The 16,327-nt window shown below is 40.4% G+C and overlaps 2 protein-coding genes across 6 annotated transcripts in view; one reads left to right on the top strand and one right to left on the bottom strand.

Moving 5' to 3' along the window:
• Window positions 1–759, bottom strand: part of PPHLN1 (periphilin 1) — a 72,338-nt gene extending 71,579 nt beyond the window's left edge. For all 4 annotated transcript variants that reach the window (XM_072862111.1, XM_072862126.1, XM_072862119.1 and 1 more), the window contains exon 1: window positions 627–759. The gene's annotated coding sequence lies outside the window, so the exon portion shown is untranslated. The remainder of the gene's footprint in view (window positions 1–626) is intronic.
• A 53-nt stretch (window positions 760–812) lies between these two features.
• ZCRB1 (zinc finger CCHC-type and RNA binding motif containing 1) lies at window positions 813–13,004 on the top strand. Of its 2 annotated transcripts, XM_072862159.1 has the most exons (9): window positions 819–965; window positions 4,890–4,983; window positions 6,103–6,190; window positions 6,358–6,386; window positions 9,670–9,781; window positions 9,870–9,977; window positions 10,846–10,955; window positions 11,064–11,139; window positions 12,053–13,004. In XM_072862159.1, the coding sequence occupies exons 3-9, from the start codon at window positions 6,107–6,109 to the stop codon at window positions 12,182–12,184; spliced, it is 651 nt and encodes a 216-aa protein (XP_072718260.1). In that variant the 5' UTR covers window positions 819–965; window positions 4,890–4,983; window positions 6,103–6,106; the 3' UTR covers window positions 12,185–13,004. The 2 variants fall into 2 exon arrangements, with proteins under 2 accessions (XP_072718250.1, XP_072718260.1); XM_072862149.1 differs by lacking the exon at window positions 4,890–4,983 and having other exon boundaries at window positions 813–965.
• Window positions 13,005–16,327: the final 3,323 nt, after the last annotated feature.

Raw genomic sequence — 16,327 nt, 5'->3', positions numbered from 1 at the left:
GGACTAATACCCATCCCTTCAAAACAAAAACGCAAATTAAACTGAAAAGCAAAATCTTCTGCCATGCATGGGTTTTAAAACGGATTAAATGATAAGGTTTACAAAAGTCACCCTCGGTGCTGACACAGCGGCGGCCTGCCCAGAGGAAGATATCCTTCCACCCCCCCTGTCCCGCCACTTCCACTCCCCCCGACCCCTGAGAAACCCGGGGAAACAAAGGATCCCGTCCCAGGGCACGGGCTCCCGCAGGCGCTGGAAGAGGGACCCGCTCCCAAAGCCCCCCGGCTGCCGCCTCCCAGGACGGGCCTCACAGACGCTTCAGCGACCACCCGCGCACGTGCTCGCAGCGCCCACGCAGCGCGGGGGGGAAGCCAGGCCCCTTCCTGCGCCCCGCAACGCCCACCGCCTCACGGAGGAGACTGAACGGCGAACCGCCGCCGGAGCCCGCGGGCCGAGGCTGAGGGCCACGCGATCGGCTCTGGCACCACGCAATGTCACGTTCACTCCGCGGAAGCGGGAGGCGAGAAAACGGGCTCCGCACCAGCCCCCGCGGGCACAGACCGCCGCCCGCGCCCCCAGCCCGGGCCCGCCCGCGCCCCCAGCCCGGGCCCGCCCCCGCCGCTCACCCGCCTCCCCCTCTCGCTCCCGCGGCGCGGCAGGCAGCTCCCCTGGCTAGCGCCGCGCCGCGCCGCACCGCACCGCCTCCCGCCGCTTCCGGCGCTCCCCAGACGTTGACGGAAACACCCGCCTTCCTTCCACCATCGCCACCGTGTATTGGCCGCGGACGGCGCCGGTCGCCGCGCGTCGGCGGAAGAGCGCCGCCGTGCCTGGAGAGCGGCTGGAGCGGCGGCGGTGCGGGAGGGGTGTGTCCCGTCCCGTCCCGCCCCGCCCCGCCCGGGCCTGCGCGTCGTCCGGTGTCGCGTCGCACCATGGGCGCCCGCGCGGGCTGAGCCCCGCCGTGACGGGTAGGCCGGGGCGGCTGGGTAGGCCGCTGCGGGGGCCGGGGGCCGCGGGCTGCGTCCCCTTGAGGGGAATAGGCGCGGGAGCAGATGCGCGGGTGAGCCCCGGCCCTCCACCCCCCACGGTTCGGTGGCGGCCGGAGCGAGGGCACCGCGGAGGCAGGAGCGCTTGTTTACAGCCGGGGAGGCCGTTCGCCTCGCTTCTGGCTTTTGTGGTTGTAGGCGGGGAGGCAGCGTTTGTCATCGCGCAGCAGCCAGGCAAAGCTAAATCAGGCGCTACCGGGCAGCCGCAGGGGGATGTTGCTTACAGCGAAAGGCTTTAATACAACGTGTGGAAGTTTCTGAGTAGCCTGTAGTTCTCTTGCCTTAATATTGGCTTGCAGCTGCTGAGCTCTGGAAGGGAATTGCTTGTCTCAGCTGGGGTTTTTAGGAGGAAGGGGCGTCCCTGAGTGAGTTACCTGGATCTGCCCCTCCTGGGTGAGGTTCTGGGTGAGACTAGACTGGGTGTGACTGAACCAAGCGAGTCTTCTCACATCTTGACTATGCTGGAAATGCATTTAAAAAGACTCTGTTGTTAAAGCTCTTAATGTAGTTCCTGCTGGCAGCCTGGTTGTCCAGTCTTATTGTCCCAAAGTTTTTGTAGTTAGGTTAGTACATAAGAGTAATTTGATTCAGACCATGGATCCTTTTTATGTACGTCTTTGGCTTGGGCAGATTGAAAGGCTCTTGTACTCTTTCTTCTGATAGTGTCAACTTTAATTACCTAATTCTGATCCTATTTAATATTTGTCTTGTAATGTTTAAGTGACTATGTAGAGATAAAACAGATTCTGCACCAATAGTTTATTATATGCCTCTTGTGTAGGAAGGAAGTGTAGAATACCCTTGTCTGGGACCAAGGAGAACATGCGTTTGGTTTCTCCCTTTACTGCGGCCTTTTGATTATGAGCTTGAGTCAAGCTCCTGCCCCAACTAATGGTTTATTGATTTGGGCCTAAACTCTGTTGATACTGTTAAATCAGAAATAAAATATGATGTTTTAAGGATCAAGATAGAAGAACTCAAATTAATTGGCCTAAACAAGCATATCTTAAGTAACTTACCCACAAATCATTTATACATACCTAATGGATTAAGTCACAAATCTGACCTTGCTGCTGTGCACTTTAAACAAAAAAGTTTGTGCTTAAGTTGAAATGCTGATGTTAAGTAATTAAAATAATAGTAAATTCAGACTCCACTTGATGCTTCAGACACATCCAAACTATTTTTGGTGGTGTCCTTATGTGTTCTGGGACAGAGCAGAAAAGCCAATTACTGAAATTAATCATTGTCTTCTCTTGTGATGTTCTCAACATGAGTGATGAATGCTGCATTAAGCATATTGGATTCAAGCAAAACATACTTGTGTACCCAGTATATTTTGCAGGAGACTTAATCGTTACTGACAGATGGCTCTTGTTGAAGAATGGCTTCTTTTAGTTCGAGTTGCTGGAAAAGACAAAAAAGATTGAATTCAAGAAGTCATAGTAATGAGAGACAACCCCATCCTGAAAGTCAGTATGTGAAAATGATAAATGAAGAATGCATTAATATTACAGAGAGGCTATTACATTAATGGGAGTTGTGCTCAACTCCATGGAGATAATGTACTGGCTTCCAGCTGATGCTTTGAAGTTAAGTAACTGGGTAATACCTTGAAGATCAGGCAAGCCCCATAAAAGCATACTGTATAAAACAGAAATGTTTTGATTCATTGGGGAGATCTAGCTGGATATAGAAGCCAGGCTGTACATGAGACTCAGGTGAGTCCCCTGCAGCAAGTAGAAAGCTCAGATGGTTTGGGTTTGGGTTTTGGTTTTTGGGTTTTGTTTGTTTGGTTTGGTTTTTTTTGGTCAGCCTGTGAAGTGAAAACCTATAAAGCAGAGAGACTGGTGATCAAGGAGAAAGAATGTGATGAAGATGTTAAACTTGTATTGGACAGTTCTATGAAGTTAGAAAATTCCTGAAGTAAAAGGACTCTGAGTCTTGTAATGATGAGCCTCCAGATGAGATGTATCTCACCTAGAAAGTTAGCTTAAAGTTGGAATTGGCTTTTTTTACTCCCTGTCCACCCCCCCACCCCCCCCAAACTGGAAAATGTCAGATCAATAAATGTGAAGCTGATATGGCAAGGTTGGCATCCATAAATGAAGGGAGGGGGAAAAAAGAAAAGCTATTCATATGGCGTTGGCAGTTGGTTATCCCCACAGGGGCTTCATGGTGGTTTAAAAAAAAAAAAAAAAGGACTAACGGATTTGTTAAGGCAGGTTTAAAATTGACATGTGTGATGAGGGTGGGAAGAATTGTGCCAGTAGTTGGATGTAAAACTGCATTTATACCACTGTATTTACAACAGATAACCAGAAATCTGCATTTTAACATGCTCAAGCTTTTTGAGAGATTGCTTTTGGTAAAATGTCATGTTTGAATGTTCTGCAGAAGACTTAGTAAGGACAATGAGGCTTTTAAGTAGATAAGATGAATGGCCCAAATATTGCCGTTTGGCAAACCTGTCAGTGTATCTGCTGGCTTAAATAAGATATTTATAAACCATACCAATGACCCCTTAGTATTTAGAACAGGAAGCCCTCCTGCAGATCTGGGGAAATATTCTTTCCTGTGGCAAATGGAGTGGCAAATTTGAACCTTTGCCATCTTGAACATGAGCATGGTGATAGCCTTATAGTTACTCTACTTCCTCTTTTATTAAAATTGTGCCTGTCTGGCGAGTCAGGCTTTAAAAGTAAGAAATCCTGGCATGATAGTCCTAAACAATACAAATTGCTAAGAATATTTGGGCAGCTGGAGCAGCAAGACTGTTTCACTTAAATTTGTCCAGGGGACTAGAAACAAAGCTCAACCTCAGCTGCCTGGCAGCCAGCGCTCCAGGGTGCAACTGTTTCAGCTTGCTTCTAGGAAAAGTAGTGTGCACCTGAAAATGGCAGTTGTGTAGCTTGCATTCATTAATAATTTCCGATCGACTGAGTTATTAGGCCTGTAGTAATCTTCACGTGACGTATCACCTTCTCTTTGGAGGTTTGTGGTGTTTGCACTGTGGTGTTGTGGAATACGCAAGCTGACTGCTCTCCAGTCATGCCATTCTCACTGGCGTCTGTTCATTAATATGGGGCCTGCTTGATCTCCTGTTAGAAGGTGCTCTAGCTTCTCTTGTCTTTTAGGCAGAGTTAAATTGCTGTCTACAGCCACCTGCGGTTCACGTCTGCTGTTTTCTCCTCCACTGTTGCAATATATGAGCATTGGCAACATACTGTAATGCAGCACTTAAGGTAGCTTGTGCCGTATCCTTTGTATCCACTGTACATCTGGATAACTGCACTTCAGGCCATCTATTTGCATGGCATGTTGCCAAGTCAGTCTGGTTAGGCTTGTCAAGGATACTAACGCCAAGCAGCAAGGAATTTGGGATAATGAATCCAGTCTGCGTAACACCAGATGCAATGTGTGACCCTTATTGCAAATTTATTCTGTTTTCATTTGCTTAACCTTTATGTTGCCATTTCTGCTCATGCCAAAAAACACAGACTCTGAACATGGAAGAACTCAAAATTCAAGCACTTGGAAACTGCCACGCAGATGAATTGTGATACAGCAAGCACGTCAGGAAAGAGAAGCAAAACACTTGGATAATCAGTGTCTACCGGGAATGTCAGGTCTTCAGATGACTGAATCGTGAAATGCCAGCAAATAACCACAACCGGATTAGAGTGTGATATTAGTTACTTTGTTGGCACTTGGCCAAGCAGTCTGCTCAAACTCACTACCTGAAAAGTCCCCTAAGAAACTGTCCGTACTATGACGGATGTTGGTTTCTAATACTTTAGTTTCTTTCATCCCTTCATCAGCTTTTGTCTGCATTTTTAAAATTAGTTGGTCTTGCTGAAGAAGTGGCTTGATCCTCAGTTAGGAATCGGCTAGAGGTGCCAAGAAGCAAGAATAAGGCTGCAGGAAACTGGATAAGGAGGTAGTAATTGGACTGCATAGGGAACGTTTTTGCTGTACTATTTGGTGTGCCCTCTCATAAGGGTTGTGCTTTATTCTGATCTTAAATTTTGCTCACTTAGCTCTTGGACCGAGCCATGGCTACAGAATTGATCAGAGGGAAGAAGTGTTTTGCACAGATTTTAGCACCACTTAAAATTTTGGGGAATGTCTGAACATGAGGAAAAACATAGGCTGTTCTTTTTCAAGTTAGTTGGTTACTCTTTACCTAGTATTAGATGATGTGTATGCAGTTATAACAAGGTTTTTGAATTGATTAATTATGTCTAGGCATATTCTTGGCTACTTAGTTTCAAGAGCTTAAAAGAGATTGGAAATGAAAATGGCTTTAAGATTTCCCTGGTTCCTGCCAGTATAGAGCTGTTTAATCAGGAGGAGGAGGAAGGGGAGTGCCTCTAGGGGAGATGCTGTCTATGATCAGCTCTGGACACTTGCAGTTCCAGAGCAGTGTAAAAGCCTGAGCAATAGATACAAGAGGAAATACTTGCTGTTTTAGCATCTGAGATACATTTTAAAGTCAATGCAGTATCTTTTTTCACCCCCAATAATTAGGACTCTGCTTTAGGGAAGCTTCCCCTCACCCCTTAACCGAATGTGGCTTATTCTATGTCGAATGCAGCTGCACTGAAACTTGTATAAAGAATCAGAACATGCAGCTAAGAATCAGAACATGCAACAAAGGTCATTAATTTCACATATTGGCCAGAATGTTTAATAAATGGAGATTGCTTGTTTCTTTCTGGACCTAAAACTTTCTTTGCTGCACAAATCAGCAGAGGCTTATTTTAAGTTACACCAACTTGTCTGTTTTTTCAGGACTTACAAATTGACTTGCATAGAGCAAAAATATGCTTTGGATCCGGGGGAGGGGGAAGGAATGTGTTCTTTTGTAGCATATGAAGGCAAACACTAATTTAGTGTAAAATGATGAAAGGGAAATGAAAGCTATGCTTTCCTGAAACTTTATCGTGACTGTCTGGGTTAGGTTTGAAAAACAACTTTAAAAAAGTCTTGCAACTGTTTTATAATTAATTGCTCTGTTGAATACAGTTTAACTCTTCTCTCTTTCTCCTTTCATCAGAAAAATGAGTGGTGGGTTGGCACCAAGCAAAAGCACAGTGTATGTGTCCAATTTACCCTTTGCTTTGACAAACAACGATCTATACAGGGTAAGTTTTTAAGAGCTGCGTTGTGCAGATTAAACTTGTCAACAACAATTTTCAGTGTAAATACAATACTGATATATATCTCTTAGAAAAGTTTGTCTTGATAAATTTATTACTAATGACATGCAATTGTCTATTGTTAAATCTTTTTATTTTGTTTCATATTTCAGATATTTTCAAAGTATGGGAAAGTTGTCAAGTAAGTGACCTGATATGGCCTGCTATTTTTGTAGCTTTCATTTTAAATATTTAATGTCTTTGCTTCACTTGAAAGTCTTGTGCTTTTTATAATTTAAGTATGAATGTGGAACTGTATTGAAGTCCTGTTCATTTTTAATAAAGTATAAATTTAAATTTAACAACTGGAGGTTCTTGCGGTTACACACATAATGTAAGAATATTTGTGATGGGGACAGGTTTTTGCTAACCACTTCTTAAGAGCACGTAGAATGTTGTTATATACCAATGGTCTTTTCTCTGAAATAGTTGAAACAATATTCTTCCAGTAAGTGTTGTTCCCCTTCCCCCAAACACCACCTGGGACACAAGTGGATAAGTGTAAAAGCAGGAGCTTCTTCTTGTGTGAACTAGATGTCACAATTCCCACAAACAGTTCCCACAATTGCGATGTACAATTCCTCTATTTGTGGTTCTAGAGAGACTTGTTATTGTGACTGCATATTATTATATTTAAGATTAGATGTAAGGCTGCATAGTAACAGCTTTTAATATTTGGGGTATTCATGAACAACACTTGTGAATACCTGCCTCTATGTTCAAATGATAGAAATAAATGCCACAGTAAGGAACTTGCTGTTTTGTTTCTTTACTTTTTTAACTGGTCAGAATAACGAGACTCAAGACTTCAGTTTTCAACCCTACACCAGCAAATATCTACTCTAACTTTTAGTAGCTGCTGTAATAATCTGTGAGATACAGAGCTAAATTCAAACTTTTTGAAGTCTCAGGAGTATGTTTCAGGTGACAAATAGCAGGAAAACCCAAACTACAATTTTAGAAAAGCGTATTTTTTAAATTGACTGAGAGGAAAACCCTTATGTAGGGCTCTGTCAGACATGCAGTGACCAATACAACTGGGCATCTACAGTCTCTATTGTTTCCAGGGTGGGGTGTCTTTTTTAGTTGATTGCTGAACTACCGATTTAGAAAAATCCTGAGGAAAGGTTGTAGTCATGCTGGTGTTTAATATCCATTGAGGGGCCTGTTCGCCATAAATTTGATACTTCTGACCTCCCTGCTATCATTTGGTAATGTACCTATACTCTGTGTGTTTGTGGGTAGGGGTCTCCTACTGTCTTGGCTTTTTAATTTGTTCGATAGGAGGATGAGAATTGTATGACGTATTGGCTGTATGATGCATTGCTTATTTTAAACGTGTCATAGCAGTATTCTCTCTCTTTTTTTTTTTTCCTTTATTAATAGTTTCTAGTGTTTTGTTTTGGTTTGGTTTTTTTACTGTCATAGATAACAGAAATGGTGTTTTCAGATGCCTATGCAGAAGAAATCCTGCACTGTGTCCTGTGTGAAAGTAGTGAATTTAGAACTTGCAATTCTATCTGCATAGTTACTGTTTTCCCCCACCTATATATTGCTTTCCAAAAATTCACTTAGTGATACCTAATTTTTCCTGACATTTTGTCTAGTCACTGCCAGAAGTTAAACCAAATGCAAAGAGCCACAAAACACCATGTGTAAAATACTACCATGATTTTTTTTTTTTCAGTCTAGCAAAATTTGTTTCCTGTTTGCCCGTTTGCAAGCTGACCTGACTATAAAGAGTGCAGATACCGTGGGATTCTACTGGTATTCCCATTTTGCTGTGAAACTGAGGCTAACAAGAATCAGTTTTCCTATTTCTAACTAGTTATTAATTCCCAAGAAAAATCTTTTCAAATATTAGCTTGATTTCTGTAGAGTCTTTGTTCAGGGACTTTAAAACACTTTGCAGAAAGCTTTGTGATGTCGTCTAGGTCAGCTTTAACTTAATTAAATAAGCTTTAGAGACTTCTTTCTGAAGTGTGTCTTGACTCAGCAAAATCATGCTGACTTTTCTTCCGTACTGCATTTCTCACCCCAATATATCCTGACTATTATGATTTCAGCTCAGTTTGTTCAGTGAGAAATCAGACTTTCCAGGGCTCCAAGAAGTTGCTGACTTTTTAAAGATTTGTCACACTTGTTTCTTTCTATGCTTCTGTTATTAACTGGTACATTCAATATCCCAATTAGAAGCCTGACAGTCATATTGGGGTTCTGTTGGAACTCTTGAAAGAGTAACTTGGCAAAAGAATTAATAGAATTGTTCTAAAGTCAGTTTTATTGACACTTCAACTCAGTGCATTCAATTGGACACATCCTTGTCCAAGAGGCTTTGGTAGAAAAACTATTCTAAGCTCTATCTTTCTGTGCACGTATTTTGGGGAAAATTGAGCTTTCTTTATTGAGCTTTTATTTTATACACTTTTTACTATGTAGGTCATCTGTTACTTATACAAGTTCTCTGGCAGGCCTTCTGCATTGAAGTGGGGTTTGTTTGATTTTGGGTTTGGTTTTTTTGTTGTTTTTTTTTAAAAAGTCTTATTACTTCTTAAAATTTTGGCTTGCCTTATGCCTGAACCTTGTTCTGCCCGTGGTGGACACAGAGGAGTTTATTCCCTACTTTTTAACATGTACTTTTATTTTTATGTACCTGCAGACTGGCATCCTGTTTCCCACTGTTTTTTGGGGGTTTTTAGGGCTAAAAACAATTGACGTTAAGATTGAAAGAAATGAGGTGGTGGGGGTTCTCCCCACCCCCCTCACCTCTTGTCATTCTTTTTCTTTGTCTGTTGTTTTTACTGGGTCTAAATCTTTCTTGAATTTCTCGATGTGCCACTGGAGCTGTTGATTCCAATGTTAAACTGAAGATTTAACTTTGTATGCCATGCAAAATAACACATGCATCCATGACCTGCTTGGATTCCAGTTGGAGATATTTGTAGAACAATACTGCATATACTTATCGTTTCCTATCATGAACCTGTTTAGCTGGTTAGTCCTACACAAACATAGATTTCTCAGTTTGGATGCAGTTCAATACACTGTGTTTTTCAGCAATGATAGCAATGGTCAAGATTACTCCTGAATTTTAATTTCACCTCCAGTGTGTGTAGTTCCCTCCAGTTACGTTGTCTGCAAATCTAGAGTACGTTCTCTGTTCTTCAAGTCATCCAAGGGAATAAAGAATAATACTGGACCCAGAAAGACCCCACATACTTTTTTTTCAATCATCTCTGCTCTACCTGTAACCACATGGCCAGGTTAGCTGTTCCTTTGAATTTCTGTTTAGTGAGCCTTTCTATTATTAAATATACTTTTTCCTTTTTGCTATATAACAAAGCTAAGATCCCACTGAGATCTTTAAGGCAAAAATGTCTCTGAAGTAATGTTAGTGTCTCAATAATGTGGTTATATGTTTTCAGAGTTACTATTATGAAAGACAAAGACACCAGGAAGAGCAAAGGAGTTGCCTTTATTTTGTTTTTGGATAAAGAATCTGCACAAAACTGTTCTCGGGCACTTAATAACAAACAGGTAAACTGTGGAAAGTTGTTATGGCAGGAGGGTTGAGTTTACAGTCCCAAAATAGTTACCTTTTTTTTTTTTTTCCAATTTGCTGTAGTTGTTTGGAAGAGTAATAAAAGCAAGTATTGCCATTGATAATGGAAGAGCAGCAGAATTCATTCGCAGGCGTAACTACTTTGATAAGTCTAAGTGTTACGAATGTGGGGTGAGTAAAACCAAAAACGAACTAATATATTCCTTCTTTTCACTCTTAGCTTGTTTCTTCAGTTTGGCCATTGCTAATCCTGCCTGTGCTGTTAGTTTTTTTCTGTTGATATTATCGACTTGCATAGCAGTTGTACTATTTTCAAGAATGATAGTACCCCTTTTGTCTTTTATTTGGGATTTTGGTGGTGGAGGAAAATATGTACATATAGTTGCTGCTTAACATTCTGATGAGCAGACAGGTCTGAGTATCAGTATAATGCTGTTTGAGAAGGAAAACCTCCTAATCTTTGCTTCAAAATACCTGCTTTTGCTATACCTTTGGAAGTTCATGATATAATTGTCAGCAAAATAAATATTGGAAACAACTGTTTTTAAACAGGAGGAGTGTGTTTTAAGTTGTAGACAATGCCTCACTTTTCCTTAACATAATAACATAGGAGATTGAGATTTGGATAGTATTTAATGTCAGACACAAACTTGATTTATATTCATAACATTTTTAGAGCAAAAATGTTGACTCACTCCTGTTTCTTAAACTGTTAATGCTGAGGTTTATGTCTTGTCTTGAACATAAACCGTGCTGTAGTGTATTCAGCTCTTGCAGCAGCCAAAGAAAATCTACTTTGCTCATAGCTTGTACTCAATTTGCAGTTAAGCATGCACATCACCAGCAATCTCTTCATTTCTATGGCAAGCTTACAGAGAAGAGTTTGTCTTCCGTGTGCTAATTCAGCATTCCATTTATCTTACTAATTGCTTCCATTTTTTTCCCTGTGAACTGTCTTACATTAACTTTCCTCATGATATGTTTCAACATATAGTTGTTTGTAATGGTTTTTGTTAAGCAATATTTCTTTTTCTCCAAGGAAGCAGGACATTTAAGTTATGCATGTCCTAAAAATATGCTAGGAGAGCGGGAGCCACCAAAAAAAAAAGAAAAGAAGAAGAGAAAGAAAATAGTTGAGCCAGAAGAAATGTATGTATATTTATTTACATGTTACTACTTCTTTTAGGAAGCTTTTTCATACTGAACACTTTATTTAAAGATCTATATATTTTTCTCTCTCATATTTTTCCAATGAAGTGAGGAGGAAGAAGAAAGCGAAGAGGAAGGAGAAGACCCTGCTCTAGATAGCCTCAGCCAAGCCATAGCTTTTCAGGTACAAAACTGAAGCATTGCATATTTATTATTTTTTATTATTTTAAATGCAACTCTACTTCCTTTTTTAGCTGCTTTTCAAAAGCTCTGAGATACACCCATGGGTTGGTCTGCTCTGTAGCACTTAGGGCACTCTTGCCTGGCAGTAGTTGGTGACTAGTTGGCTTCTTCATATTGCAGGCATGTTCAGTTGTTTGTTTGTGTGTGTGGTTTTGGGTTTTTTGTTTGTTTGTTTTACTGTTTCACTGTTGCCGTGTTTGTGCGTTGTAATTTTTTCTTTCCTTCAAGCTCCTTTGCTGCTTAGTTTCCTGTCATCTCTGCTGTGATGCTCTGTTAGGTTTTTGGTCCACAAATCCCCCTCTACTCTGTTAACTGAGCAGCCAGAAAGAGAGTCATGTGTAAATGACCAGGTACATTCTCTGCCCTCAACTCACGAGAATATATTTGAACAACATCTATCTCTGGAACACTTCCTTTGCCTAATACAGTCCATTGTGGTCTCTAATAGACCTCTTCTCTCAAAACATGTTTAATGCATTTTCTGTTATGTAGATAAATAGTCTGACAGCTGTATTGCTGTCTTCTTTTAATACTTCTTTACAGGCTTTTGCTTCACTACACAGAGCAAGCCTGACGTGATGTACAAATGTCTTGGCTCCCTAGTCCTCAGCTGTTACCTGTGTGCCCCTGTCCTCCCACAAAAAAACCCTCAAGAGTTTTTAAGATAACTTTTCTCTGAATATGACTGTAATGACTGTGCATTTATTGCACAGTTTGTCTGGAAATGGAGATAAACCCTTTGAATTCTTTAACTTATTAAATAATTCAATGCATATTAATAATTAGTGTTACTATTTGTAATGCATCTTAATTTTTCTTAATCCTAGCTAATACTTTTCTTTCTTTCATTGTAGCAAGCCAAAATTGAGGAAGAACAACAAAGATGGACGCAGACTGCAGGGGAATCTTCAATTTCAGATGATTCAAAACGTCCACGGATTAAGAAAAGTGCTTATTTCAGTGATGAGGAAGAACTTAGCGATTGAAATAATACTGGTTTATATGCATATAAAATATATATAGTGTACATTTTGTAAAGTGCTACAAAGTTATCTGTAATACAGGTTTGTCTTGGTGTTGAAGACACTGAAAATCATGTTGTAGTTCTACCTTGCCCCCTGAATTTCCCATCTTTTGATATCTCTCTCTCAAAACTTCACCTTTCAAGGCAGCTTCTTAAGAAAACAATGTGTTTCTATACTTAAATCCAAAAAAATATCTGGGAGAATGCTTCTTGCAGTTAGTATCTAGACCCAAACTCTGGGAGTGGAATCTTTCATAAGAGAATTTCCTAAGATTTTTTTCCGAAGAGGAGTTCCTCTTAGGACCACTGTTAGCACCACTGATGCTTTATGTATTGGTCTGGTTATGCCTGTTTGGAAGCAGTGCTTTAATAGTACTTTGGTAGTAGATGAATCTTGCACTATTTCCTCTGCATAGGGTTGAATTTCAGCCTTAAGCATTGTACTAGTCTTTTAACTCTTCATGCAGTAATATAATAAATTACTGTCACATCAGCTTGGTCTGTGAAATCATTTTAGACTAAACATCTCTCTGTTTTCCAAAAGGATATGAAGATGTTGATCTTCTGTGTTATGCACAGTTTTAGTAACTTGCTGTACACTTCATAGTCTGATATAGCCTGTATACAATATAGGCTTCATAGGAGATGCAAGTTAAAAGTGATGCAATTAGTTTGGCCATGAACTTGAAATATACTTAATATTTTTTTAAGAGTGATAGTTGTGATAGTTCTGTTGCTCTTGCATTAAAAATGAGAATGGACGTATGTTTTAAAAATGGGAATGTGCGTATGTTTTAATATGCTTTAATCTGATATTGAAAGTCTCTTGCTGTGATAAGGGCTTATACTGCACTGTTTCTCCTGACTGCAGTTTGGGTGCCTAACATGGTCATTATGGTTATACACAGGTTTTTAAATATACTTGTATCTAAGTGGATCACAGTCCTGTCTTCTCAGGCATCTGAACCTGCTGGCAAAATCCAAAAGGCACAAAGTTGCCTACATGCTTAAATATCAGCTTTCATGTATACTTGGAACTGTCATGGTCTCTAAGCAAAGTGTGTTGGTGCCTATTTTGCACCGAAGGTTGTTCACATCTTTTAAATAGGGTCTCCATCCTTAAATCTCTGTCGGGTTCTAGTCATGTTCTCCTACAAAGCCTCGTGGACACATTAGGAGAACAGTACAAAGACCTGCAGCAGTGATCACTCCCAAAACCACAGACACGTGGTGATGGTGGTAACCCTTTTGTATTGGCCATGTTGCGTAGTCAAACTTTTCATTTTTAGGGGACACAATATAAAACACATTCACACTTTCACACTTAGAAGAAGAGACCAGCGGTCTCCGTTTCTATTTTCAGCTCTTCCTGTTGCTCATCAGGACTTGGTTTTCTTCCAAATATAGAAAATGTAAATCCAAATATACCATTAGGTATTCAATATATACAAATATTATACTGGGTGCAGTATAATATATATACACTGGGTGCAGTGTATATATACTGTATATATACAAATATATAACTGGGTGCAAAGCAAAGACACACACACACACGCACCCCTCTAAGCTAATATGAAGTCACATTAAGAAGGCCATTCTGGGGTCTTCTGTTGCTACTTTCACAAGAATTCAGAAACAAGAATAAGGTAATAAAGTAAAAAATTTTTCTGTACAAACTGCTCAAGCCACAGAATGGGGAGAATTGTTGGACTTTATACATAGGAAGGTCTTGGGCTCGGTAATCCAAGGAATGTTTTTAAGACTTACTTTGTGACTTTCTGATGAAAGTACTATATATTAAATCTGAAGCTTCCTGTACTGAATTTTGGAAAGCTATTGATACTGAATAGCCAAGTGCTAAAGTGCCAAGTGTAACTTAGTGGTAATAAATGCAAATCACAGTACATTATGTGTGTAATAATGAAGACTGAGGAGTTCTAAACTCTGCTAAGGAAGAAAATCTTGCTGCCAGCATGCTTCTCTGCAAATACTAGGTTAGGGCTCAATGGCAGTAAAAAGCAAAAGAAAAAAGAAATGAAGAGCAAAACAAAAATATTATGCCACTACTTAAAACTGGGGTTTTTTGTCTTCTCCAATACTATGTTCAATGCTGTTTTTATAAAAAGATAGAAAACTAAAACGTGACAGACGACCAGTTTGACATTGTCCATGACTTTGATTTGGGAATGTTTGATAGCTTATAAGAATTAAGATTTCAATGAAGTGATCAGGCAGCAAGTTTCAAACTTCTATTTCATTACACTGTATCATGTAGTAGTAGAACTCACTGCTATGAGACTTTTTTCAGGGTCATAGGGTCAAAAGGATTAGACTTACATGTGGAACATGATATTTTAAAATGTTAGTTTAAATACCGTCTCCACTCAGAAATATCCTAAATTACTCATTACCTCTAACTGTAAAATATACAGAGCTATTAACAGTCTAGGAATGTTTTATTCTTATACCCTTTACTGTTTCATATTTGCTACTGGTGTCTAGTCAGAAGGAATAAAAACAAACTGACCTTTGTTCTGACCTAATATAGTACTTTTTCAAGAGTTCCAGTAGCTGAGGCATGTTGATACATCTTTCTACTCTGCTGCTTCTGCCTCACTGCTTTCCCTGTAGGATTTGCTTTTGTCAGCATGAAGCAGTAGCTCAGTCCAGACTATTACAACTGACCCAGTGGTGTTCCTCCATGCTCTTTTGTTCCAAGCATAAAGTCACTTCAGTCAGGTCACATTGGAAAAGAAACAGATAAAAATGAGCCTGCTTCTGTGGAGAATTGGCATCTAGAATTCCTTACCTTAAATCATCTTCCTTTAACAGTTTTCTTAACTGTGTTTGAGCGTCTATTGATTAGCAGTGCTTATAGTTTTTGGCATGGAGTCGGGGTAAAGAAGAAAGCACCTAGTGCCTAAAACAGGACCTAGAGGGACCTTGGAGGAGTAGGATTTTTGCACTTTGGTCTCCTGAATCATTTTAAGTTTCTATTCTTTGTTGGCAAGATAACGAAGCATCTCTAGGTGAGAAATTCAGAACACTAGCATTAGATAACCATTAAGTTAGATAGCACGAGTATCTATTCTGCTTGCTTAAATCCAAAATTGTTGTCTGCAGCACCCCCTGATGCAGCTGCCTCATTCTGGAAAAAGGCCAAAACTTGTCAACTAAGTCCCTTTTTCATCTTTGAATGCCAAAGGATTGGCTCCTGTTCGTGTCCAACCTCACCTACTCCAAGCAGCATGGCTTCAGGCTTCCATCTGCGTCTGATCAGTGCCGAGAAGTTAGGTGGAGCGTTAACTAAGCTCCTAATTTAGACCAGGCCAATAGGGTGCAATTAGTTTTCAAAACTCGAGCAACAAGGTAGTGCTTTTGTCAGTTTGATATCTTAAAGCACCAGCTCAGGAAGCAGAAAACAGCTTTGGTGGCTGCATGGCTCTGGGCCAGACAGATGAGGCTGCGTAGCCATGTTATCAAAAGAGAGAATAAAAACCGCCTGGTAGAACACCTTCCTGTTATTGTTAGAAAAACCACAGGGGTTTGTGGGTGGGGTTCTTTTGTGTTGGTTTGGGGTTTTTCTAGTACTTGGAGGACCTAGCTTAGACTGGCAAGCCGAATGCTAGTTTTAGAGTATATATAATGTGGCTCTGATTATAGAGGAAATGACGTTAAGTGGCAGACAGGTTTTTTTTTTTTAAATAATGTCAAAAACTTGGATGTTTCTGCAAACATCCACTTATATAGATTTTCTTTTGTATTTTCAAAACAGCTTGAAAATTGTCAAAATAATGCTTTCTGCGTCATGGGACCTCTTGTCTATTGAAATGGCTAACCGAGTAGTGTCTTAAAAGAAGATGACTTTTTTCTGTCCTTGGGGAAGAAGGGGCTATGGAAGGGGGATAAGGACAATTAGCTTAACTGATTATAAATGGTATTACTCATACTGTGCCTGTGCAGCACTTGTTAAACCACTGCACCTATGAGACACTGGAGTAATTTTAGTCCACGTTCAGCAGGCTCCCGCTATGTTCTTGGCATATTCAGGTTACTACTCTCAGCAGAGCAATAGAAGGGGCTGTAAATATAAAGAACTACA

The sequence above is a fragment of the Ciconia boyciana genome, chromosome 1, assembly GCF_034638445.1.
Source record: "Ciconia boyciana chromosome 1, ASM3463844v1, whole genome shotgun sequence".
Taxonomy (NCBI): Eukaryota; Metazoa; Chordata; class Aves; order Ciconiiformes; family Ciconiidae; genus Ciconia; species Ciconia boyciana.
This window is presented reverse-complemented; position numbering and strand designations above follow the sequence as displayed.

What these genes read in the sequence shown, in the direction of transcription:
- ZCRB1 (XM_072862149.1), top strand. Translation starts at nt 6,107, where the DNA reads ATGAGTGGTGGGTTGGCACCAAGCAAAAGCACAGTGTATGTGTCCAAT. An exon ending in CAAACAACGATCTATACAGG is followed by an intron (nt 6,191 to 6,357) that starts GTAAGTTTTTAA and finishes TTCATATTTCAG; the next exon opens with ATATTTTCAAAGTATGGGAA. An exon ending in AAGTATGGGAAAGTTGTCAA is followed by an intron (nt 6,387 to 9,669) that starts GTAAGTGACCTG and finishes ATATGTTTTCAG; the next exon opens with AGTTACTATTATGAAAGACA.